The following is a 22,448-nucleotide window of genomic DNA, read 5'->3' on the forward strand; positions in this document are numbered from 1 at the left end:
CAACCCCAAAATAACATTCTGTTTAGAATGATTTGTACCAAGTTTTCAAAATGTTTTTAGAATGTTATTAAAATGTTTTTATACCCTTTATATAACCCGACATTTAAATGTTTTCTGTAAAATATTTGTGTTTGCTGTGCAGTAAATTACCAACAAATGTTATTTAATGTTATGAGAACGTTTTATACCACTAATGTACACTTTATATAACCCGACATTTAAACGTTTTCTGACACTGTTTTATAACCTTTTGCGAATGATGTCGAAAACGTTTTTGTGTTTTCTGGGGAGCTGACCAAAATTTAAAAACAGCACTTATATAGCAGTGATTATTGGGAACATGAAGGAAAGAAAAGAAGAAACAAAACAAAAAAGCAAAACAAAGAGAAAACAAAAACAAAACGAAACAAAAAACAATGATGATTCAGTTCGCAAAAAGTTACTTTTTGTCTCATATAAACCCGCCGTGATTGCTATCTTCGGTAGACAGTCAAAATGATATCATTAACAAAATCATTAAACATAAAGAAAAAAAAAATAGAGGTATGAATCATTTTCTTTGTAGGCCCTAAATGTTATCTATAAAAGATAGCAAGCAAAGCAAAAAACACGCAAAATATTAATGTTCCAAAACATTGCCAAACACGCGTTCTAGATGATGATGATTCAGTACGCAAAATTTGAGGATTCAGTGCACAAAATCCCGGGGTCGGTAAAACGGCTATAATTTGCCGCGCGCCTAGAAAATAAAATCGGCATTAGGCCGAATGCAAAGCTATAACAAAATGTTAAAATGAAGGAGCTGACCAAAATTTAAACACAGCACTTATATAGCAGAGATTATTGGGAACATGAAGGAAAGAAAGTAAGAAACAAATCTAAATAGCAAAACAAAGAGAAAAAAAAAACAAAACAAAACAAAAAACAATGATGATTCAGTACGCAAAAAGTTACTTTTTTGTCTCATATAAACCCGCCGTGATTGCTATCTTTCGTAGACAGTCAAAATGATAACGGGGGTGCGCGCTCAGAGAAAATCGGCATTAGGCCGACTGCAGAGCTATAAAGAAATGTAAAAATGACAAAGCTGACCAAAATTTAAAACGGCTTATAAAGCAGAGATTATCATCTGCCTGTTTCTCTATTTTTACATCCCCCCTTAAAAAAAATAGCGCGGCATATAGGCCGAATGCCGATTTTTTTTATTCGGGCAGAGTAACCGTGCGCGTTTTAGGATGTTTTCGCTACATCTACTGAAGATAGCATTTAGAATCTCATCCCGAGTCATTGCATATTTCTACTCTAGAAGTAATGTTTTACATTATTTTCTCTAATTTTACTTCATCATGTAGCGGTGAGTTTTTTCTTTCTAATACATCAGTCCCGATCAGAAAGTTTAAAGCGATATTACAGACTCATCACTTTCCGCATCTGCATGTTTCTCTATTTTACCTCTTTTTCCCCACTTTTTTTTTTAAATAGCGCGGCATATAGGCTGAATGCCGATTTGTTTTATTCGCGCAGAGTAACCGTGCGCATTTTAGGATTATTTTCGCTATATCTACTGAAGACAGGCCTCGGCATTTAGAAAACGTGACCCCTATTTAGCACGTAAAGTCTCTGGAAAGCTTTTTTGTGGTATGCCCGAGAAGACAAAAACGACAACCAACGGGCATTTAAATTTGAGCTATTTGCAGTTTATAGCAAAATCACACGAATCCGACAAACACCAAAATGACATAAAACAGATAGAGAAAAATAAAAGCTTTATTTCAAAGTTTGTTTCAGCGTCATACGGTATTCGGTTCTTGAGATATTTCAATTTTAACATTACCCATGTAAATCAATGCAGGAGCTCTATGGACTGTGATAAGTGTGTGCTTCAGGAACTAAAGAGAGCTAAGGACACTGTTGCACATAATTGCAAACAATATCATAGTTGAGTGCCCCCCCCCCCGGACTCTCAAATTCAATTAGCCTACCAGAAATTTATTTTTTGTTGTTGTTCATAACAAGAGGCTACTACTATCACAACATATTTCTTTCAAGGGAAAAGTCTCGGTAGGAACTTGACTTTTAAATGGAAGATTAATCTTAGGGGCTTCATAGGAAAGGAATTTTCAGAACGAGACATTAAAGTAGCCTAATCGGGTAGTCTTGAAAAAAAAGATCGTTCCAAATTTGTCAAATTTAGGGGAAAGTGGGGTAACCCCGGGCACCTTTCGTTAAGGCTACACAGGTACAAGATTAAATAAAGTTCATCAGTGAAAATCATATCAATGCAAAGTAGGAGTAATGTTCTAACTAGTAACCAGTTTTTAATAACTCAACATCTATAGTTAATAAGTTATAATTAAAAAACAAAATGGAAAAAAATGATGGGGTAATGCCGGACACGGGGTAATCCCGGACACATGATTGTTGCTAAGAGGGAAAGTGGAGTAGGATGATAATCCCCTGAATGTATTAGGTACTTCTGTTACCTCAAGCATACAACTATGGGGGCTGTTGTTGTTGTCTATATTTTCGAAATAACAAGTGTCCGGCATTACCCCATCTGTATAGAGATGCATGTGTGTCCGGGATTACCCCTCACGGTCTCGATTTATTTTTTCAGTGCTTGTTCTACTAATCCATTTTTAAGATACCAGAATTCATACATCCAGCTAACAATCAAGTATCAAACATAATTTTCATCCATACTTAATCTGTGTCCCTTGTCGCATTAACTGTCACTCAGCTAATAAATCACTTTTCAGATAAAAAGTCAAAATGACAATTTCTGTTTTTCGTAATTTTCACAAAGAAAGACGAGACCCAAAGCGCTGGTAGTAGTACACGTGAGGTACACCTTGAGGTAGCTAATACCATAAGGTAGTATAATAGTCCCACCCTTCTCCGTTTAGCTGCAATCGACGTGTCCGGGATTCCCCACAGCGGCATTACCCCACTTTCCCCTACAATACAAATTGGCTAAAATAAGAGAATTTGACAGTTGCTATTATTTTATGGCATTTTGATGACTTTTATTATAACAAAAAACAAAAGGTTGTAATTTGGGTAGCCATGCCGTTGGGGTGGGGGTGGGGGTGTCATTGGGTATGACTTTAAAAAAAGGGGGCCTATCCGTTCATTTATCGGGATGATACGGGTGGAAAGTGGACAAAAATTCAAGTTCGTAATTTTGGTTTGTTTATACTGGGGAGGGGGCAACAGGGGAAGATTTCTGACTGGGGTTTCCCCATGCCCCCCCCGTGGCGCCACCAGTTGGGGAATTATCTGGAATGGGGGGCCGGGGCAAAGTGAATTAGGGGCGGAATCAGCACTTTACTGTGAGCCGTGCGCAAAGTTGCCGCAAAAAGTGGAAATTTACGTATTAAATTTGGGGGGTTTTGCCTCAAAAGTGGGGGTGGGGGGAATGCCCCTGGATCCACCCCAGTGCCCACCCCATCTCGCCGCCACTTTTTTGGCCTTTGTAGCCCCGGCATCAGTGACTTGAAAATTGAGGCTAGATATTTTCACGACTTTTTGACCCGCTTTTTGACCCACAGTTTTCCGAAATTTCCCCCCCCCCCGCCCCCTATCTCCCACCGAGGCCCGGTGCTCCGTCAAATATAGGGAATTGAACATAATAAAATTCAAAATGGCGCTGTCCATGAGACGAGTTTCGAGATCTTTACCAACGTTACTTTTTAGGGCAATTTCTAATAGTACACAGCACTCTGGTAAGGTCAACGGTAGTAGGTTAAATAAATATATCTTTCTGTTTTTATTTTACATGTATTTAACAATTACTCACCTCCGTTGTAGTCCAGAAATGAAGTAAGCTTAAACATGAAACTTCTTAAACATGATGATGTATGATGTTAAGGGTACATGCCACAAAATAGCTCTCCATAGACTTTACGTGCAAAATAGGGGTCACGTTTTAGGCTATAAGTCGAGTTAGGTCTTACTTTGAAATATATATTTGATATCATCTTAATCAGAACAAAATTCTACATAGCATATCTGAAAATGACACCATATTTTAGGTCTACTTTTTGAGAAAAATAGCGCTATATAAAAAGACCCGATTTTCCCGTGTTTACGGCCGACTGCTAACCGCGTTTTGACCTCGTGTGTTCATGCGCTCATCATCGTAAACATCACTCAAATTTTCGCGTTTTCTGTTCAAATTAGTAGAGATCACATTCACAAGTTCTAGCAAAACACGATTTGCAATACTAAAATTGTTAATATTGTACCGATTTTGCACATTTTTCATGCAAAGTTGGGACTATAGTCGTGATAGACGTTTACCGGGAGCCGCTTCACATGCGGATTTAGTGGTATGAACCCTTGAAGAGGCTAAAACATCGTTTTTAGGCCTTGAAAATGATTTCGTTATCTTTTTCACTACATTTTTAATTAATTGTAAGAAATTTTGGGTTATTTTCTTTCATATTCTAGACGGTAACTGGACATTTCATCCCCTCGCATTTTCATCCCCTGGACATTTCATCCCCTGGACATTTCATCCCCTGGACATTTCATCCCCTCATGTTAAAACGCTATTGTAGCGTTATTTGAGCGTGACAGTAAAAAGATTGCATATGAATATAATAATTGTTTAGGATCTTTAGAAGGAAATAATATAAGGAAATTAATCTTTATTTAAAATTAGTCTTATTTATCCAATGTATGCACCGTGTTCTGTATGAGCTAGCACCAGCTGATCACACGTATAAAAATCGATCGATGTTGAATGGCAATAGTGCAATGAATTTACCTATTGAACAGTGCGTGTATAGGCCCTCTACACAGATGATTCTAAATACACGCCTAGTAAATTATTATTAAAAGTATTATTATTTTGTTATTTTACCGGGTAGGCCTATCGTCATGATATTATTATTAATATTTTATTATTATTATTTATATTATTATACTTTGTTTTTTGTTGTTGACTATTTAACTTAGCTAAAGTGTATTTCTTCTCTTTCTTCCTGTTATTTATGTATTTATTGTGTATTGTTTATGTATCTATAGGCTGTTTATTTATTTATAATTATTATAATTTATGTATTTATTATTTATTTTGTTTGTTTATTTATTTATTATTATTTACTTAGTATCTAACAAAATTAGTAGGCCTACATTTTTATGGGAACCATGTATCTGTTAATGTTATGTCATGTGGATAGTATGTTATATTATTAATAAGATAGTGATAAAAGATAATAGCATCAAATATGTCTGCATATAGGCCCAAGGGAAGGTTCATGGCAATATTTTTGTATTGTCCACTTGATGAGGTGATTAGATTTAGTCCAATGTCATGTTATACAATAGGAACAATAGCCGTCAGCCGAATGGTACAGGAAGTTGAACTCTTTCATTCAGTAGAATCTATACATATAACTATATTGCTAGTTTTAGTTAGGGCGACTTTTAGTTACGGCGACTTTTGACTTTCGTCCCGCGACAAACAAAGTGCTCCCGATTTCGCGACATTTTGGCTACTTTGAAAATCTCACCAGCGAAATCCAAAAAATATGGGCGATTTTTGAAAAGCCGACTTCATAATTGTTAAATTGGATATTCGGTCATAGTCAATGGTCCTTCAAAACAAAACCTCCAAACAACTAATTCAAATAAAAAGAACACATTCTGTGGTCAGTGTGCATCCAAGTATGACAATGGGAAACAAATTAAAGTCGATACACGCACAGGGAGATAACTGATATAAGGGCTTAATCCCCATGATTATCCTTAGAATATTCCCATATCAATTCTCACAAGTGGCTTAAGACGACAAAAATGCTAAACAGGGGGCCAAGTTTCTCTTTTCATGTAGGTTCACTTGGGTTTATTAAAAATAACATAACAACATGTCGTTCCATGGCTCTGGGGAGTGGGGCAGTGGCTGAAAATAGGTTAGTCTACATTACCAGTCGTTATCTTTTTTTTTTTTCTTTTTTTTTTTTGAAAATCAACTAATTTTACAAAAATGCATGATGTAGGCCTACGAAAGAGATTGTTTTGGGGTTAATTAAAAATATCACTAACTACATGACATTATACATTGGCACGGAGGGGTGGGCACGGGGCGATGAAAATAGCTTTTAAAGACTACTACCAGTCGTTATCCACGGACCGGGAGGGTGTTCTGGGTTGATTGATTGAAAGTTGACTGAACTTAAAACTCATGGTTATAAAAAAATTGTATAGAAAGGAATGGTAGGCCTATACTATTTTTGATTTTGATCAGCAAGAAAGTATACAAAGTGCTCCCGCGATTTCACGACATTTTGGCTACTTTAAAAATCTCACCCGCGAAATCCATTAAATATTGGGCAATTTTTGAAAAGCCGACTTCAAAATTGTTAAATTGGATATTCTGTCATAGTCAATGGTCCTTCAAAACAAAACCTCCAAACAACTAATTCAAATAAAAAGAAAACATTCTGTGGTCAGTGTGCATCCAAGTATGACAATGGGAAACAAATTAAAGTCGATACACGCACAGGGGAGATAACTGATATAAGGGCTTAATCCCCATGATTATCCTTAGAATATTCCCATATCAATTCTCACAAGTGGCTTAAGACGACAAAAATGCCAAACAGGGGGCCAAGTTTCTCTTTTCATGTAGGTTCACTTGGGTTTATTAAAAATAACATAACAACATGTCGTTCCATGGCTCTGGGGAGTGGGGCAGTGGCTGAAAATAGGTTAGTCTACATTACCAGTCGTTATCTTTTTTTCTTTTTTTTTTTTTGAAAATCAACTAATTTTACAAAAATGCATGATGTAGGCCTAGGAAAGAGATTGTTTTGGGGTTAATTAAAAATATCACTAACTACATGACATTATACATTGGCACGGAGGGGTGGGCACGGGGGCGATGAAAATAGCTTTTAAAGACTACTACCAGTCGTTATCCACGGACCCGGGAGGGTGTTCTGGGTTGATTGATTGAAAGTTGACTGAACTTAAAACTCATGGTTATAACAAAAATTGTATAGAAAGGAATGGTAGGCCTATACTATTTTTGATTTTGATCAGCAAGAAAGTATACAAAGTGCTCCCGCGATTTCACGACATTTTGGCTACTTTAAAAATCTCACCCGCGAAATCCATTAAATATTGGGCAATTTTTGAAAAGCCGACTTCAAAATTGTTAAATTGGATATTCTGTCATAGTCAATGGTCCTTCAAAACTAAACCTCCAAACAACTAATTCAAATAAAAAGAAAACATTCTGTGGTCAGTGTGCATCCAAGTATGACAATGGGAAACAAATTAAAGTCGATACACGCGCAGGGAGATAACTGATATAAGGGCTTAATCCCCATGATTATCCTTAGAATATTCCCATATCAATTCTCACAAGTGGCTTAAGACGACAAAAGTGCCAAGCGGGGGCATCTACTATTTCCATGTCCATGGCTCTGGGGAGTGGGGTGGCTGAAAATAGGTTAGTCTACATTACCAGTCGTTATAAATTTAAATTTTTAATTTTACAAAAATGCATGATGTAGGCCTACTGAAGGGGTGGGCACAGGGGGGTGAAAATATGAAATAGCTTAGACTACATTACCAGTCGTTATCCACGGACCGGGAGGATGTTCGCAAAGTATAAGGTCTCACATAAATTTATCATGAATTTTAAAAAAAAATGGTTAATGACCATTTGACTTCCAGGACGGCGTGTACAAGCACGACCCGAAATATTATGATGCATCCATCATCATGCACAAATCGGATCAAGGTATTTTCAAAATGAAACATTTGTCAAAAATGAGGAAACCAGGTTTCCTGGGTTCCTTGGGCACGGGTTACAGCTCTAAGGTATTTAAGGGTCTTCCCCGCCAGAGTCCTTTTTTTCTCAAGTTTCTTTCATTCATTTACGAATATTATTATGCAGTGCATGGTGATGATGGGGATACAGCTAGATAAGATGGTCGTGATGGTCTGAGACTAGGTATTTTCGTCTCAGATTATGCATGGTAGGGTCTTTTACACGGGAACCCTTCTTGATCGTTCATCTTTTGTTCTAGTCTTTTAATTTGATTTACCAAAACCTGGACCACATCCTCCTCACATAATAGGTTTATATACTCATTTTACAGATGAGCTCAGTGCTAGCTGCATGATCTGAGTTGCGCTTTTCTCACCGCACGTTTTATTATGCTGATATTGTGTATAGAACCTCCGGGCATGGAATTACAGCTCGGTGATATAGGGTCTTTTGGTGAAGTTTTTTAGTCCTTCCCCTGTAGTTCTTCATTCTTAAGTTTCTCTCTTGCTTTCTTCTCTCTTTCAATATGACTAGTGTGCAGAAAGCTGAATGTCAAGAGGCGGGTCAAGAGCTGGAGACAAGGTCATAATGTATAATAAGCCTACGATTGTATTTCAGTAGGGCCTACTTTTCAACCCTGATCATGCTGATATTTTGGCATATTATTTGTAATGTTTAAACATGTCTAAGCTTACATTGGAATCACTCAAATTCATTATGTTTGTAAGACATTGGAGCTACCCTAAGTAAAGGTAAATGGAACAATTTTGTATAATAATATATGTTTAGTGAAAGGGACTTTTCAGATACTCAGGTTTAACTGTTGAACTGATGGAATTCCAGTATTTTGCGTATAGTGCTCCTTAGTCTTCACCGTTTAGTATTAATTTAATTCTCCTACAAGTATAAGTTCTAACTATACTTACTACTTTTAGAACCTTTTAATCGCACCTTATCAGTGGTTATATACATGTATATTACAGATTCCCGAATAATTATATACTTTATGTAGATTCCATTGATTTTATAATACACCAGTCAATGATTGAAAGAATTCAACTTCCTGTATAACCATTCGGCTATTGTTCCTATTGTATAACTTGACATTGCGCTAATCACCTCATCATCAAGTGGACAATATAAAAATATTGCCATGATCCTTCCATATGCAAACATATTTATCAATTGATATACAATAAACATATAAATAGTATTAAAATTGTACTAATTTTGTTAGATGAACAACTTTAAGTAAATAATATCATATGCATTCTTGAGTCACTGTCATGACTGTCATGCTCAAAGAAGCGTTTTAACACGAGGGGATGAAGTGTCCAGGGGATGAAGTGTCCAGGGGATGAAGTGTCCAGTATTCCTTTAGACAGGATGTCGATTTCAAGCACAAGCATGATAGCCGACAATTGCCATTTTTCGTCATTTTGATGCACATGAATGCACAATGGTTGCTGATTTGCTATTTTCATGAAGATATTAATTGATGTTAAGAGTAAACGTTCTTTGAACATCTTTTACAAGTGCATAACTTCAAAATTAAAACATTCTCAGTACCTGCAGAATATTTAAAAAGACAAGAAATGTCAATCAAGTAGGCCTACCCCCCCCCTCCAGCGTCACTTTTAACACAAAATAAAAAAAAAGCGATGTGATGAATGGCTATTTGAAATTAAATATTAATATAAATTAAACTTTGAATGTTATAACAATTTAAAATACTGGACAGTGGTATAAATAAAGCAAACTAGAAACTTAAGGGGGTACTACACCCCTGCCAAAATTTATGCCTATTTTGCATTTTTCTTAAAATTATAGCGCATTAGGGACAAATAAGATATGTATATTATATGGGCAAGGACTACAACTACTGCACTATAAATTTTATTTCAGCACAGACAACAGTTGTGGGGTTTCAGTCAAAAATGAGGGAAAACCAATATTTGATCAATAAATCCGTAACTACTTGCTTTGAGTTGCTGAATTTTCAGTACAGTAGTTGTAGTCCTTGCCCCTATAATATACATATCTTACTTGTCACAAATGTGCTCTAATTTGTGAGAAAAATGCAAAAATCGGCATAAAATTGGCCAGGGGTGTAGTACCCCCTTAAATATCTTAAATCTAATATGTTATGTAATTTTATTAAAATTGAAGGCCAAAACTTGAGTTTAAATGACAAAAAAATTGGTTAAAAAATAACAATGATATTGATAAACTTCTTTGTACTTTAAATACCAATAAAAAAAGTTTTCAATATTTTGAAACTCTTCTTTATTCATATCAAAAGAATTCAAACATCTACCACCATCACAACTTTTATTAAATTGGAAATAAAAGCAGGCCTATTCATGACAAGCGCACATACAGCGAAAAAAACAGGCGTCCATGAGCAGCTTGTTGATGTCCTCCTCTTTTATTCGCGTGCATTTTAAATAGACAAAGACAGCGGAAAACGCATGGAATTGCTCCTTAAAGGGTATGCCACAAAATAGCTCTCCATAGACTTTACGTGCAAAATAGGGGTCACGTTTTAGGCTATAAGTCGAGTTAGGTCTTACTTTGAAATATATATTTGATATCATCTTAATCAGAACAAAATTCTACATAGCATATCTGAAAATGACACCATATTTTAGGTCTACTTTTTGAGAAAAATAGCGCTATATAAAAAGACCCGATTTTCCCGTGTTTACGGCCGACTGCTAACCGCGTTTTGACCTTGTGTGTTCATGCGCTCATCATCGTAAACATCACTCAAATTTTCGCGTTTTCTGTTCAAATTAGTAGAGATCACATTCACAAGTTCTAGCAAAACACGATTTGCAATACTAAAATTGTTAATATTGTACCGATTTTGCACATTTTTCATGCAAAGTTGGGACTATAGTCGTGATAAACTTTTACCGGAAACCGCTTCACATGCGGATTTAGTGGTATGAACCCTTAACCTAACGAAATCGCGAAACGGGGTGCCGAATTCTGCGTCGGACTGATCATGATGATTGATGGATAGGACTGATCAGTTTACTTCATGGTGTTAAGGACTGTTAACCATGTGAATTATTACTTATCGGCCTCATTACTTTTAAGTTATTGATATAAACTGAATTAGTATCAAATTCTGTATCCAATTTATTTTTTAAGAATGAGAAAAATGTACATGTACATGGTTTTTAACATTTTGCAGCTTTCCTTTTAAAAGGGCATTTCGTGATCCACAGCATCATCTAGTGCTGGTATCGACAAGGCTTTGTCGACAAAATTGTCGACAGAATTAAAAGTTTCATTTTCTTCTTCAAATTAGGTCTACCCAGGGCATCTTCTTCCAGCCAGTGTATGAAGATACTCAACACTCCAAACCAATGTTCATGGTGCTTAAACTCTCCACAATGTACAAAGTGGAAAGGGTAAGTCAATGTTCTCTAAGTAGGTAACCCAGGCAAACCTTAGTTAACACATTTGCTAGTCAGCCAAATTCGCCGACAGTGTCAATGCATTTTTACATAGAAATTTAAAACAAGTGCCCGAAGAAAGAAACCTACATAAATATGTTTTCTATACTTCACTTGACCCAAATATATGATTTTTTATGGTGATAAGTCACCCGCACATGGAATTTTAGAGGATTTGGATAGCAGTTCCATTAAAAAAAGCTGCTATCATAATGAGACTTAAGATCTAGAAACACCCCGAAATGCCGTTTTGGGGAATTTTGCTAGCTGAAACTTTTTGATGAAAGTCAATCTTTGACAAGATGTAACTTTGCTACGGAAAGTGCTATGAAAAAATGGTTTTCAGTTTTGGCTTTGTTTACTCAAGGGCTTTAATTTGATATATGAAATGATGAAGTTTGATGGCAAATTTGAATTCACCTAGCATACCTACAATGTTCTCTAAGTTGTGACACTAAATAAGCAGTAACTTTGGTGACACTAAGCAGTAACTTAGTGGTACAAAACAGTAACGGTTTAATAAAGCCTTTAGAATTCTTAATTTCTTATCATAATTTGCAAATTAATAATGAGGTAACCACTAACCAGTGTTGCAGTTACATGGAAATGTTATCTGTATCAAAATATTTAGGGGACGTGTTTGGGGCTCGAGCACACTGGCCAAATTTTGAGAGAGAAAAAAAACAGGACTCAGCGGGGATTGAACCCCGGTTGCTGGATTACCGGTCCAGAGTCTAACCACTGTACTACCTGAGTTCACAGTAGGTACTCGGGCAATCTCAACTCAACTCCCCATGATAACTCTCTCATTGTGTCTCAGCGGCCAATTCTAATTATTAAAATAATGAAGAAGGAGGTGGCCTATATGCTTCACCCTAGCAGGGCGTAAGAAAATGAAAGACACAAATGAATATATGCCAGGATTAGAAACAAACGATGCAAGCCTGAGAAATTGTGATTTAAATGACATGTTTGGGACTTGAGCAAACTGGCATATGATTAAAACTTGTTATATTTAACAGCGTTTTATGGCATAAAATAACATAAAATGCCATTTTGATTTGATCAAAGTATTAGATACGACGGTAATGAATGACAATAATAACTTTGCACCATCTATTTTGAGGTAATTGTGTGAAATTGTCGGGATTTGTTTTGGGCCTCGGTATTTTTCCGAGGGAGCTACTGCTCCTCGGAAAATACCTCAGCCCAAAACAAAACCCTCCGATTTCACACAATGACCTCAAAATAGATGGTGCGCAGTTATTATTGTCTAAATCAAGACCATCCAAAACAGCTTTCTTACAGTAAAGAAGAGGAGGCCATCTGGGGTCACATACAGTAGTGTGCATTGTACATGTGCCTGCTGTCACAATTTCACACACAAAATTTTGGGCAATTTGATGACACTATTTTTGTCTGTAACTTCAAAAATATATGCACTAGAAACATGATTGGCCCCTTATTGTTTAGGTAATTTAATTCTCTTTCAAATGAAAGAACTTTCAGCTAAAAATATTGAACTTCAAAATTGTGTGAACATCCCTAGCTAGGGCGAAGCATATAGGCTGCCTCCTTCTTTATTGTTTAATAATTATAATTGGCTACTGAGACACAATGAGAGAGTTATCATTAGATTGCCCAAGTAATTACTGATTACGATATTATAATTTTTTTTTTTTTTCAATTTTCATTTTGATGTAGATTACCAGCAGCAAGAGCCATGAGTTCTGCTTCTACTACTACCAGTGATAATTCACTTCTTAAAGTGCAACAACCAACAGGTATGGTAAATCATTTGCTTGTCTGTTTACTTTTGTTGAAAAGGATGGTTAATAAATTCTTTGTAGAATATACATATTGGAGTCACCCATTTAGGTAATCCCATTTGGAATTCACTCACCATTAGTCTATTCCAGTTGAAACCCATATACCCTTTATGGAAGACATGACCTTGATCTCCCACACAGGGGGTGGTATAGATATCAAATCGAGGGTTGACAAACAGAAGGCCTTAACTCACTTTTGGCCATTTTGAGATTTTGGTACCAAAATAATCTGTAATACTCACAGATTCTTAAAATCATAAAGCCTTAACTCAATCAACTTCCTATTGCATCTATAGCACAATAATACTTGGTCACATTTCAATGCAAAATATTATTTTTACTCATTTTTCTCAAAAGGCACTTTTTGAGTTAAGAAGTACTACACCCTGAACAATTTTGTGCCTATTTTTGCATTTTTCTCAAAAATTATAGCGCATTGGTGACAAGTAAGATATGTATATTATAGGGGCAAGGACTACAACTACTGCACTGAAAAATCAGCAACTCAAGGCAAGTTGTTATTGATTTATTGATCAAATATTTGTTTTCCCTCATTTTTGACTGTAACTCCACAACTGCTGTCTGTGCTGAAACAAAATTTCCAGTGCAGTAGTTGTAGTGCTTGCCCCTATAATATACAGATCTTACTTGTCACCAATGCGCTATAATTTTTGAGAAAAATGCAAAAATAGGCACAAAATTGGGCAGGGGTGTAGTACCCCCTTAAGGCCTTCTGTTTGTCAACCCTCGAAATGTAGTCACCCATTTAGATAACCCCATTTAGAATTCACACTCCCTGTGTGGAAGACTAAAGTCTTGTCTTCCATACTGGGGGTGTATGGTTTACATCTGGAATAGCCTATGAATAGATATGGAATGGCGGTAAGTTCAACTGTGTATGAACAAACACAAAGAGTAACAAAAACACTTGTACATAAATGTGTTCTAAATTATCTGAATACTGTATCATCTTTATAAGGCAACAGAAACAATTGAATACCTGAGTGGAAGAAGGGCCCAACTCCAATTTTGTACAAAAATGAGTTAGACTCAGCATTTTATTGCCAGCAGATTGTTCTTCCTTGTGTGTGAAAGATGAGCCACAATCCACTCTCTAAATAGTCTTCCATGTACACTTAATCATGGTTTTCATGGAAGAAAGGCCCAACTCCATGGAGTTGGGCCCTTCTTCCACAAATATGGGTTAAAGAGGAATTTCGTTCATCCATGAAATCTGCTTTTCACTGCAATAAACTTTCGTGCTAACATATTACATGCTTGTACTTGTGCAATTAATGGATAATTACCAACTTTCTGTAGCTATTTATAACACATCTGCTTACGAAACTTTATATTAGTGGAAGAAGGGCCCAACTCCAGCCCGTATTAAGACCTGTACCGTTGCCATGGAAACATCATATATAATTTCGAATGTATGTAATATTGTATGTTCATGTATTAAAGGTCCCCTGAAGATGAAAACATTCTGCCTATAAAACTTTTCCAAATATTAAGTTTTTTCTTAATATCTCAAAAACAGTTTTGGTGGAGTTGGGCCCTTCTTCCACTCAGGTATTCAATTTGATTTGATCCTTTGATAGGACATCGATGCTTGGTCGATCCATATGAAATTAATTTATTAATTTACTATTGGTAATTGTGATAACATATTACTCTTTTTGCCTGTGGTGATATTGATCACTATACATTAAGTATTAATTCTGACTAATACGTTGATAGTTTTATTCCAGAGGAGGCTTAAAGGCATTCCTACAATGCACTATGATTGGGAAATTTGATCAATATAACCTAATTTTAAAGGCAAAGTCCCCATTGCCACACACACAAAATGGTAATTTTAAAACTGTAGCCAACAAGCTAATAGTTGAGACTTATGGCTGATATTTGATTTTCTTACAGGAAACATTCATATTGTCCCACTGCATTAATTTAATTCCTAAGTCTCGATGTTTTGAATGTTCAATAATAGGATGAAAACACCAGATATTTGCACACAATCCCAAAAAAATTCCGCCCCCAAAAAAAATCCCCCCAAAAAAGACACGGTCGTGACCAGGGTACACGGTCGGTCGGACGTGGACAAACAAACAATTTTTTTTTTTTTTTTAATTGAAATTGTTTTCCATCCTTACAATTTTCTTTTTTCAATCTTTCTTGTCAAAATTCTACAGAGACGTTAAATCAAGTGAGTCATGAGATAGCTGCCTCTAGTAGTAGGATGTTTGCAGTCATATACGTGCAGGGTCATCAGTATAAAGTGACTACTAATGATTTGATACAGATAGCTCATCATATTCCTGTTGACGTAGGGGAAAGGATACGACTGGAAAAGGTAATGTAATTTGTAACCAGGTAGACTTGAAATTGACTTGAATATCTTAACATGACTCAAATTTGACTGAGTATTTTATGTATGGGGACTCAAGTTTTGAACCATGGATGGCTTGATGCTCAGAAGCGTGGCAAGTCCTTCAAAGGGGGGGATATGGGTCATTTTAGACAATTTGCAATGGGATGTTAAAATTTTCACTTTGATTGAGGGACACAAGTCCCCTCCCCATGATGCTAGACTTGACATCTGATTGACTTAAGGTTGGTCTGAACCCTGGAATTATGAAAACTTTCGGGCCTCATAACTGCTAAATTATTAGTCTAAAGAATATAAAAGTATACATTTTTAGACTGGAAATGACTTGATGAATTCATCTGTGAGGTCCAATTTGGGCCAAAAATATTTGAAATTTGGGCGAAAAAATCAGGCTTTTTTATGATTTTTTTTTTTTTTTGCATTTTTTTACCATTTTTGGTGCAAATTTCTCAAAGTTGGTCAAAATTCAAAAAAATAAAAAAACGGTCCCTAGATATTTTTATCTCGTTTTTAAAAATGTATGAAAATTTTTTTTTGGCCAAACAATTTTTTTGTTACGTTGCGAAAAAATGTGGGCCAAAAACCCGCTTTTTTTGGATTTTCTCCAAAATGAGCATTTTGGCCCAAATTGGACCTCACAGATGAATTCATCAAGTCATTTCCAGTCTAAAAATGTATACTTTTATATTCTTTAGACTAATAATTTAGCAGTTATAAGGCCCGAAAGTTTTCATAATTCCAGGGTTCAGACCAACCTTAACTTGACTTGACATTGAGACTCAAGACTTGATGTAAAACTTGACTGTGGTGATTCAAAATGATTTCCCAAAGGCAAGACATATTGTCAGATTTTCAAAACCAGGAAAAGCCTATGATGAGTTACGAGGTGTGTAATAAGCTTTAGCAGTTGTCACATAAGATGGTTTGCTCACCTTTGTAATATAATGTTTGTAGCAAAGACTTACTTAAAAATGTCAAGTTTATTTATTTAATTTTTTTATGTCAAGACATATCAAGGCATTAAGAGCTGTTATCATTACGGAAAAGCTGATGGGTTGGCGCCTAGATAGCTGTTAATCTCCTTTTTGAAGCTGGCCTGTTTCACAATTCCTGGAATGTAAGGGAGTGTATTCCATATGCGGGCTGTAGATGGAATGAAGGATCTTTGAATTTGATCTGCAAGGTCGTGTCTTCTAACGGAGCGTTAGATGTAACCTTTTCAAAAAATGAAAAACAGACTGCTCTCTGCACTCCTATGTATATGTACCAAACTTATATTTTTGTCAAGCATAAATAATATACTTTCATGGTTATATGAAGCCATTCAGCTTGAACAGAACTAGTATTCTGCTCAGGGAAGATACACATGACACTTCAACTATTCACAGAAAAAAAGCAAATTCAATATTAAAGACCCATTCAGTGATCCCAGCGCAAGTGTAAAAAAATAAAATTGTTTATAAATTGCTTAAAAGTGAAGGATAAGTCATTCAAATTGTCATTTGGTATTTTTGAAATAACAAATTTGGCCAAAAACGAAGAAAACAGCAGGGGGTCAGCAGTACTGACGAAGTTGAAGCCTCATTGAAATACATGTAGCTAATTTAGATACTGTCAGTCTGTCAGTATCTAAATTACAGATTTGTGTAAAATGTCTTATTTTGTCTTGAATACACAGCTTTCGGCTGAACCACTCGCAGCCTATGCTAGCACATCTATGGCAAAGACAAAGGTACCAAAATCTGAATTTTGATGACTTTTAGGATCATCCGGATGAGCAAATCACTGAATGGGCCTTTAATGTAATACTTTAAAATAACAAGATCATTGATTTCTTTGTTACAGTGTTAATTCTTGTTGCCAATATATGGCGCATGATCCCATATTTATTCTGCCTCTTGTTCTTTCTTTCTTAACTTATATTGTAGGTTTTATTAGTTGGAGGAGATAATTTTACATTACTTGGAAGACCCCTTCTTGGGTAAGTTCATGTTCCTATTCTTTATCTCATGTAAGAGACCATAAACTGGTCTCATATTATTGTGTTTGCAAGGTATATTGTTAAGCACTTTCTGAGAACAAAGTTTTAGAAACAGGTTTTAAAATCATTCAAAAACATATAAAAATATGATTTTTAGCAGAAAATAAGAACATTCCTGGCCCAAGAATTTCTGAGAAGATTTGTTTAAAATCAGCTTATTAACAGAATATTTAACATGTGTTGCAAAAAATGACACTCTACTGAAAAACAAAACCTACAGACTCTAGAGCTCTTGGCTCAGATGCATAACTATTGTATGTAAATTTAAAGTTAGAGTTCTTGAGTAACACTAGGCTTGATGCTCAGGCATGATTGGTGTTTTTTTTGTAACAGTACTCCTGAAACGGTCTATGGTAGTGGGTGTGTGGAGCTCCAGCCATTTGTAAATGATTGACTTCAATTAGGGGATGTACCCACTGAGCCCCATAGCCCTAGCATGTATCGCTACTGACCTATTCGTTACAAGGTTCCTTATATTGTGTTAGCCATCGTAGTATACGCACACAACGCAAGCGTGTGCATAGGACCTTGTGGAAAATAATATGGCTGGACGGTTAGCAGTACACTTAATTTGTAATTTAAGGAAATCTGCAAAATATTATAGAGATAGGATTTAATGAACCTTAGATACTTAAAAACAAATAAACAAAACTAATCAGTATAGAGAAAACAAAACTACAAGTAAGTTTTGAAGTGACCAAGCTAGATTTTAGTTATACTGAAGCAACTTGTAATCATGGAGAGTTCACAGAATGTCGTACCAAATTTACTTCGAATGCTACATTGACTTCATTCATTGTTCATTCTTTGTAGAGAGTTTCACACTGGTAGAGTGGTTTTGAATAATCTACTAGATGGCAAAGTAAACTGCATTTCACATACTCTCCAGTGCTAATACTGAGATAAGCGAGGCTGGATTTTTATATTGCTTCCAATATACTAAGTTACTTGAATTCTTATTTACATATTACAGGTTAGATCAAGTACGAGTTGAAGCGACAGTCATAGAGAAAACTATCAGCCAGAAACACATTAAATATTTATGGGTCAAAAGATCGGGGTTCAAGAAATATAAAGGTAGGTACTCAGTACCAAATAGAAAACTATTGCACACACAGATGTCTCAATAAAAATGAATCCTGCCTAATGTTTTGATTGCTTCAAAAAGGCATTGTTCTTTTGTGACATTATGTTATTCAATGCTGTGATGTTCAGCCGAATCAGTAAAATTTGAAGTACAGCAAAAGTGCTATGTGAAATTTGTAAATTGCTAAACACATTAAAATTTACATAGCAATTTTGCTATACAAAAAATCCTTAGAGGGGCACTGCTCTGAAGATGTGCATGACGGTGCATCGCCCAAGATAGTTGAAACTGTCAGGTCAGAAAATAAATTTTGGTTTTGACAAGATGAAATGTATATTAGGCCAAAAAAAAGGTTTGTCTCAAAGCTTGCATTTGTAAAATTGTGCGATTTGTAAAAAAAGAAACGCAGAATTTTTTTTTTCCTAAAGTTTTTCCGGAAAAATTTGTTGAAAATCAGATTTTTTTCTCAACATGCCATAAAAATACCAAGTCGGGAATAAAAAAAAATTGCATTTGGCATTTGTTTTCAAACCACTTGTGAGCTTTGAGACATTTTTGTGGCCTTATGAGCATTGATGTTACTGACTGGGCACTTGGCCAAAAGCCTTATAGTGTCACTTCTAGGCTATAAAATATCAATAGTGGATTTTGATACATTACATAATATGTTATGATGAGTAAAAAATCCAGAGATAAAACTACAATAGTGTATCTAGACAGCAAGCCTTGAAATAAGCGGGCGCGGGGAGCAAATTTACCCTCGTAAAGCCACCAATTGCTCCTGGTCCTTGTAAAATTCACATGAACCAGGAGCAATTTTCTAAAATAAATTGCTCCTGGTTACAGTTTTGCACTTGATGCAATCGTGCTGGTATGCTGTATTGTATATATGCAGAAAAGGATTTAATATTGAAAATTGCTCCTGTTTCTTCAGAAATTGCTCCTGGTTCTTGTAAAATCCTAGTGAACCAGGAGCAATGTTCAAAACAAATTGCTCCTGGTTCCAGTCTGCTTATTTCAAGGCTTGCTAGACAGATGGTCTGTAACATTTCTGTAAATTTAGTTCGAAACAAACCTAATTTCTTTTCTTTTTTTCTAATTTTCTGTTTGTGTTTCAGAATTCATAACCAAATATACTGTCTTAAGAATAAACAGCATTGAAGTTTCCCCCAAATTGAAATGATGGAAATGGAATCAATCTTTGGTGGAACAAGAACTTGTTATGTTTAAAGCTGAATTTATCTACATCGCCGAGCGATCGCTGAGCGTTTGCGATTGGTTTTTAGCCACTGAGGTAGAGCGCTTTTTTGTTGGGTTGAGTAGAGCGTGCTACCTCATCGATCAAATATCAATCGCTCGTTGCTCAGCGATGGAGTATAAATTCAGCTTAAGACAGAGACTATGCTGTTAAGTTTTACACTTTGCATGAAGGCAAAGGGCAAATGACATTTTATACTTGGTGAATGCAGCCATTAGCACTTGAATCAAAAGTTCTATAAACACACAGGTGGGGAGCTCAGCTCAAGGTTGGAGACCTGAATCTTCAAATTACAAACTGATTGTTTTTGGATACCAACATACTGCCAACAGTCTTTTTTTACAAATTCCTGGGTCCACAGATAAAATGGATGTGTGTCACTGTTACAATCTGTAAAACTGGACAAAATGGTTTAATAATCCTAATATCACAATGGATTCAGTTTTGGAATAAGGACTGACAAAATGTAAAATTATCTACTGCTGTGTAAAAGCATACATCACATGTTATCAAAAGGTATGTTATATTGGCATAACATTAGCATGCACACATCCAACTAAAAACTACTTTAATCCCGCCATAATTCCTATATTATAGGGATCATGGGATTGGTCATTGTGCTTTGAAACATTGCAGTATTCTAGGTTGATTTTAGTCTTGCTTACACCTATCGGGTGGGGGAGGATTGAAAAGTGCATTATTTCAGCAAGTATATGCATGTTACCAGTTGCAATATACAGGGGTGTGAGTGTTCTTCTTTCAAGATGATTTCCTCTTTTTATGTTGCTAAAATTGGCATGTTTTCTTTCATTTTCAGCCCATATTTGGTATTTTTAATGACCAGCATCTTTCACTGTGTGGAATAGCTTCATTGGAAATGAGATTTATGTGGACCCAACATGATATACATTTTGATGTTATAGGACATATTTTGAAGTTATTATTAGTGTTTTTCAAATCAGTCATGCTCTTTGGTTTTCAGAGCAAATGCAAATATTGCTACTCCTACAGACCATCAACATAATTATGAGTTTGTGTCCTTACTGTTGATATGAAATAAATTATAAATGAACTGGACTGAAAAGTCTCTGAATTGAATTGTAATTTTGCAAATAATGTAATATAATTTTTTTTTATCATTGAGTAAGACAAATGGATGTTTTTTACCTTTAAAATCATGTGAAAATTAGGCCCACCTTCAAACCGACTACATGTATGTGCAAAATATATAGGGCGTTTGTTGTTGGACCATAAATTTCACATAGGATTGAAACAGGGCCCAATTTTACCAAGGTTAGGCTTTTTATGGTCAATTGAATAGGTTTGTCCTGTCCACCATGATTATGGAATGACTATAGGTACCTACAATCATGTTGCCACACCAAAGCATTAATTGGCCAACATCCTTCCCCGCTCCCCTATTGCAATGTTGATTTGGACAACATCATTTCTACATTTCAGTCTCCCAACATTGCAAAATGGGGGTGGGGGTGAGGAGAGTGTAAATTGAATGTGCATGCATGTGCAACTATTATACAAAGATAATGCGGTACTGTCACATATTTAGCTCTGGCGATTACTTGATATTAACACCAGCACGTGCTGGTGTGGCAACAAATTTCCGCCAGGATTGTAGGCTCATTCTGCCCAAGCTATGGGAGTTCCAAAACACTCAATTACTAGATTTTCGAATATCTTCCACAGGGGGAGTGTGAATTTCAAATAGAATGAATACATTAGGCAGCTCCATTTGAACTTCTTAGACCCTCGAGAAAGATTCAACCTGAATCTTACACAGAGGGAGGGTGAGTTTCAAATAGATATTGTTAATGTGCTAATTCCATTTGAAATTCATACTCCCCTGTGGAAGATATTTCCAAAATCGTCCACAGTGGTAGTGTGGATTCTAAATGAAATAGCCTATTTCTTCATCCAAGTATGAGAACATTGTTGGCTAATGCAGACACTTGCAAAAATTGCTCGGCACTTTGGCGCAAAAATTGCACAGCAACTCTGCACTAGGATGGGAAATAACAATATTTATACTAAGGAACAGAATTATTCTGTTTTTTCTTTGACGTACAATGACCAAAATAACATGGCATGGTCCCGGGAGTGGTATATTATCCTTTAGAATTCCTTATTAAACACCCAAGTTGCGGACAATTCATGAAAGCAATACAACACAAACAAAAGAATCGCTAATTTACCAAATCAATTATATTTTTTTAATAAATCACTTCTGTTTACAAAGATACCTAACAAACTGTACAATTCTTATCAATTTGTTCAATATAATTCAAATTTGTACACCTGATGCAAAACAAGCTATAATTTGGTTCACCTCAAGTTTGATAGTGACGTTCGCTGGTGGCGGTATCAAATCGTGCATGTAAGTTAATCATGTACAAGTAAAGGTGGTCTTCAGCACACTTGCAGCACCATGAAAAAGCATTGATGTCACTACTTAACTTCAAGTAAATCAAATTATAGAAGGGTTGTGTTACTAAAATCAATATTAGTAGGATACAGTTGAAAGAAGTGTTCAAGTTCTTTAAGTAAGTCCCAATATGGGGAAATCGTGTGATGAA

At 35.8% G+C, this 22,448-nt stretch overlaps 1 protein-coding gene across 1 annotated transcript; it reads left to right on the forward strand.

Moving 5' to 3' along the window:
• The first annotated feature begins 3,611 nt into the window (after positions 1 to 3,611).
• On the forward strand, positions 3,612 to 20,950 carry LOC140138370 (large ribosomal subunit protein bL21m-like). Its single transcript, XM_072160277.1, has 7 exons — positions 3,612 to 3,725; positions 11,106 to 11,208; positions 12,958 to 13,037; positions 15,275 to 15,435; positions 17,400 to 17,452; positions 18,486 to 18,589; positions 19,718 to 20,950. Exons 1-7 carry the CDS (start codon positions 3,644 to 3,646, stop codon positions 19,780 to 19,782), a joined length of 648 nt encoding a protein of 215 aa, XP_072016378.1. The 5' UTR covers positions 3,612 to 3,643; the 3' UTR covers positions 19,783 to 20,950.
• Positions 20,951 to 22,448: the final 1,498 nt, after the last annotated feature.

Source organism: Amphiura filiformis, chromosome 17 (genome assembly GCF_039555335.1).
Source record: "Amphiura filiformis chromosome 17, Afil_fr2py, whole genome shotgun sequence".
NCBI classification, from domain to species: Eukaryota; Metazoa; Echinodermata; class Ophiuroidea; order Amphilepidida; family Amphiuridae; genus Amphiura; species Amphiura filiformis.

Bases quoted from the DNA above. Each gene is read 5' to 3' on its own strand.
- LOC140138370 (XM_072160277.1), top strand. From the start codon at position 3,644: ATGGCGCTGTCCATGAGACGAGTTTCGAGATCTTTACCAACGTTACTT. The intron at 11,209-12,957 runs GTAAGTCAATGT...ATTTTGATGTAG, and splicing joins CAATGTACAAAGTGGAAAGG to ATTACCAGCAGCAAGAGCCA. The intron at 13,038-15,274 runs GTATGGTAAATC...AAAATTCTACAG, and splicing joins TAAAGTGCAACAACCAACAG to AGACGTTAAATCAAGTGAGT.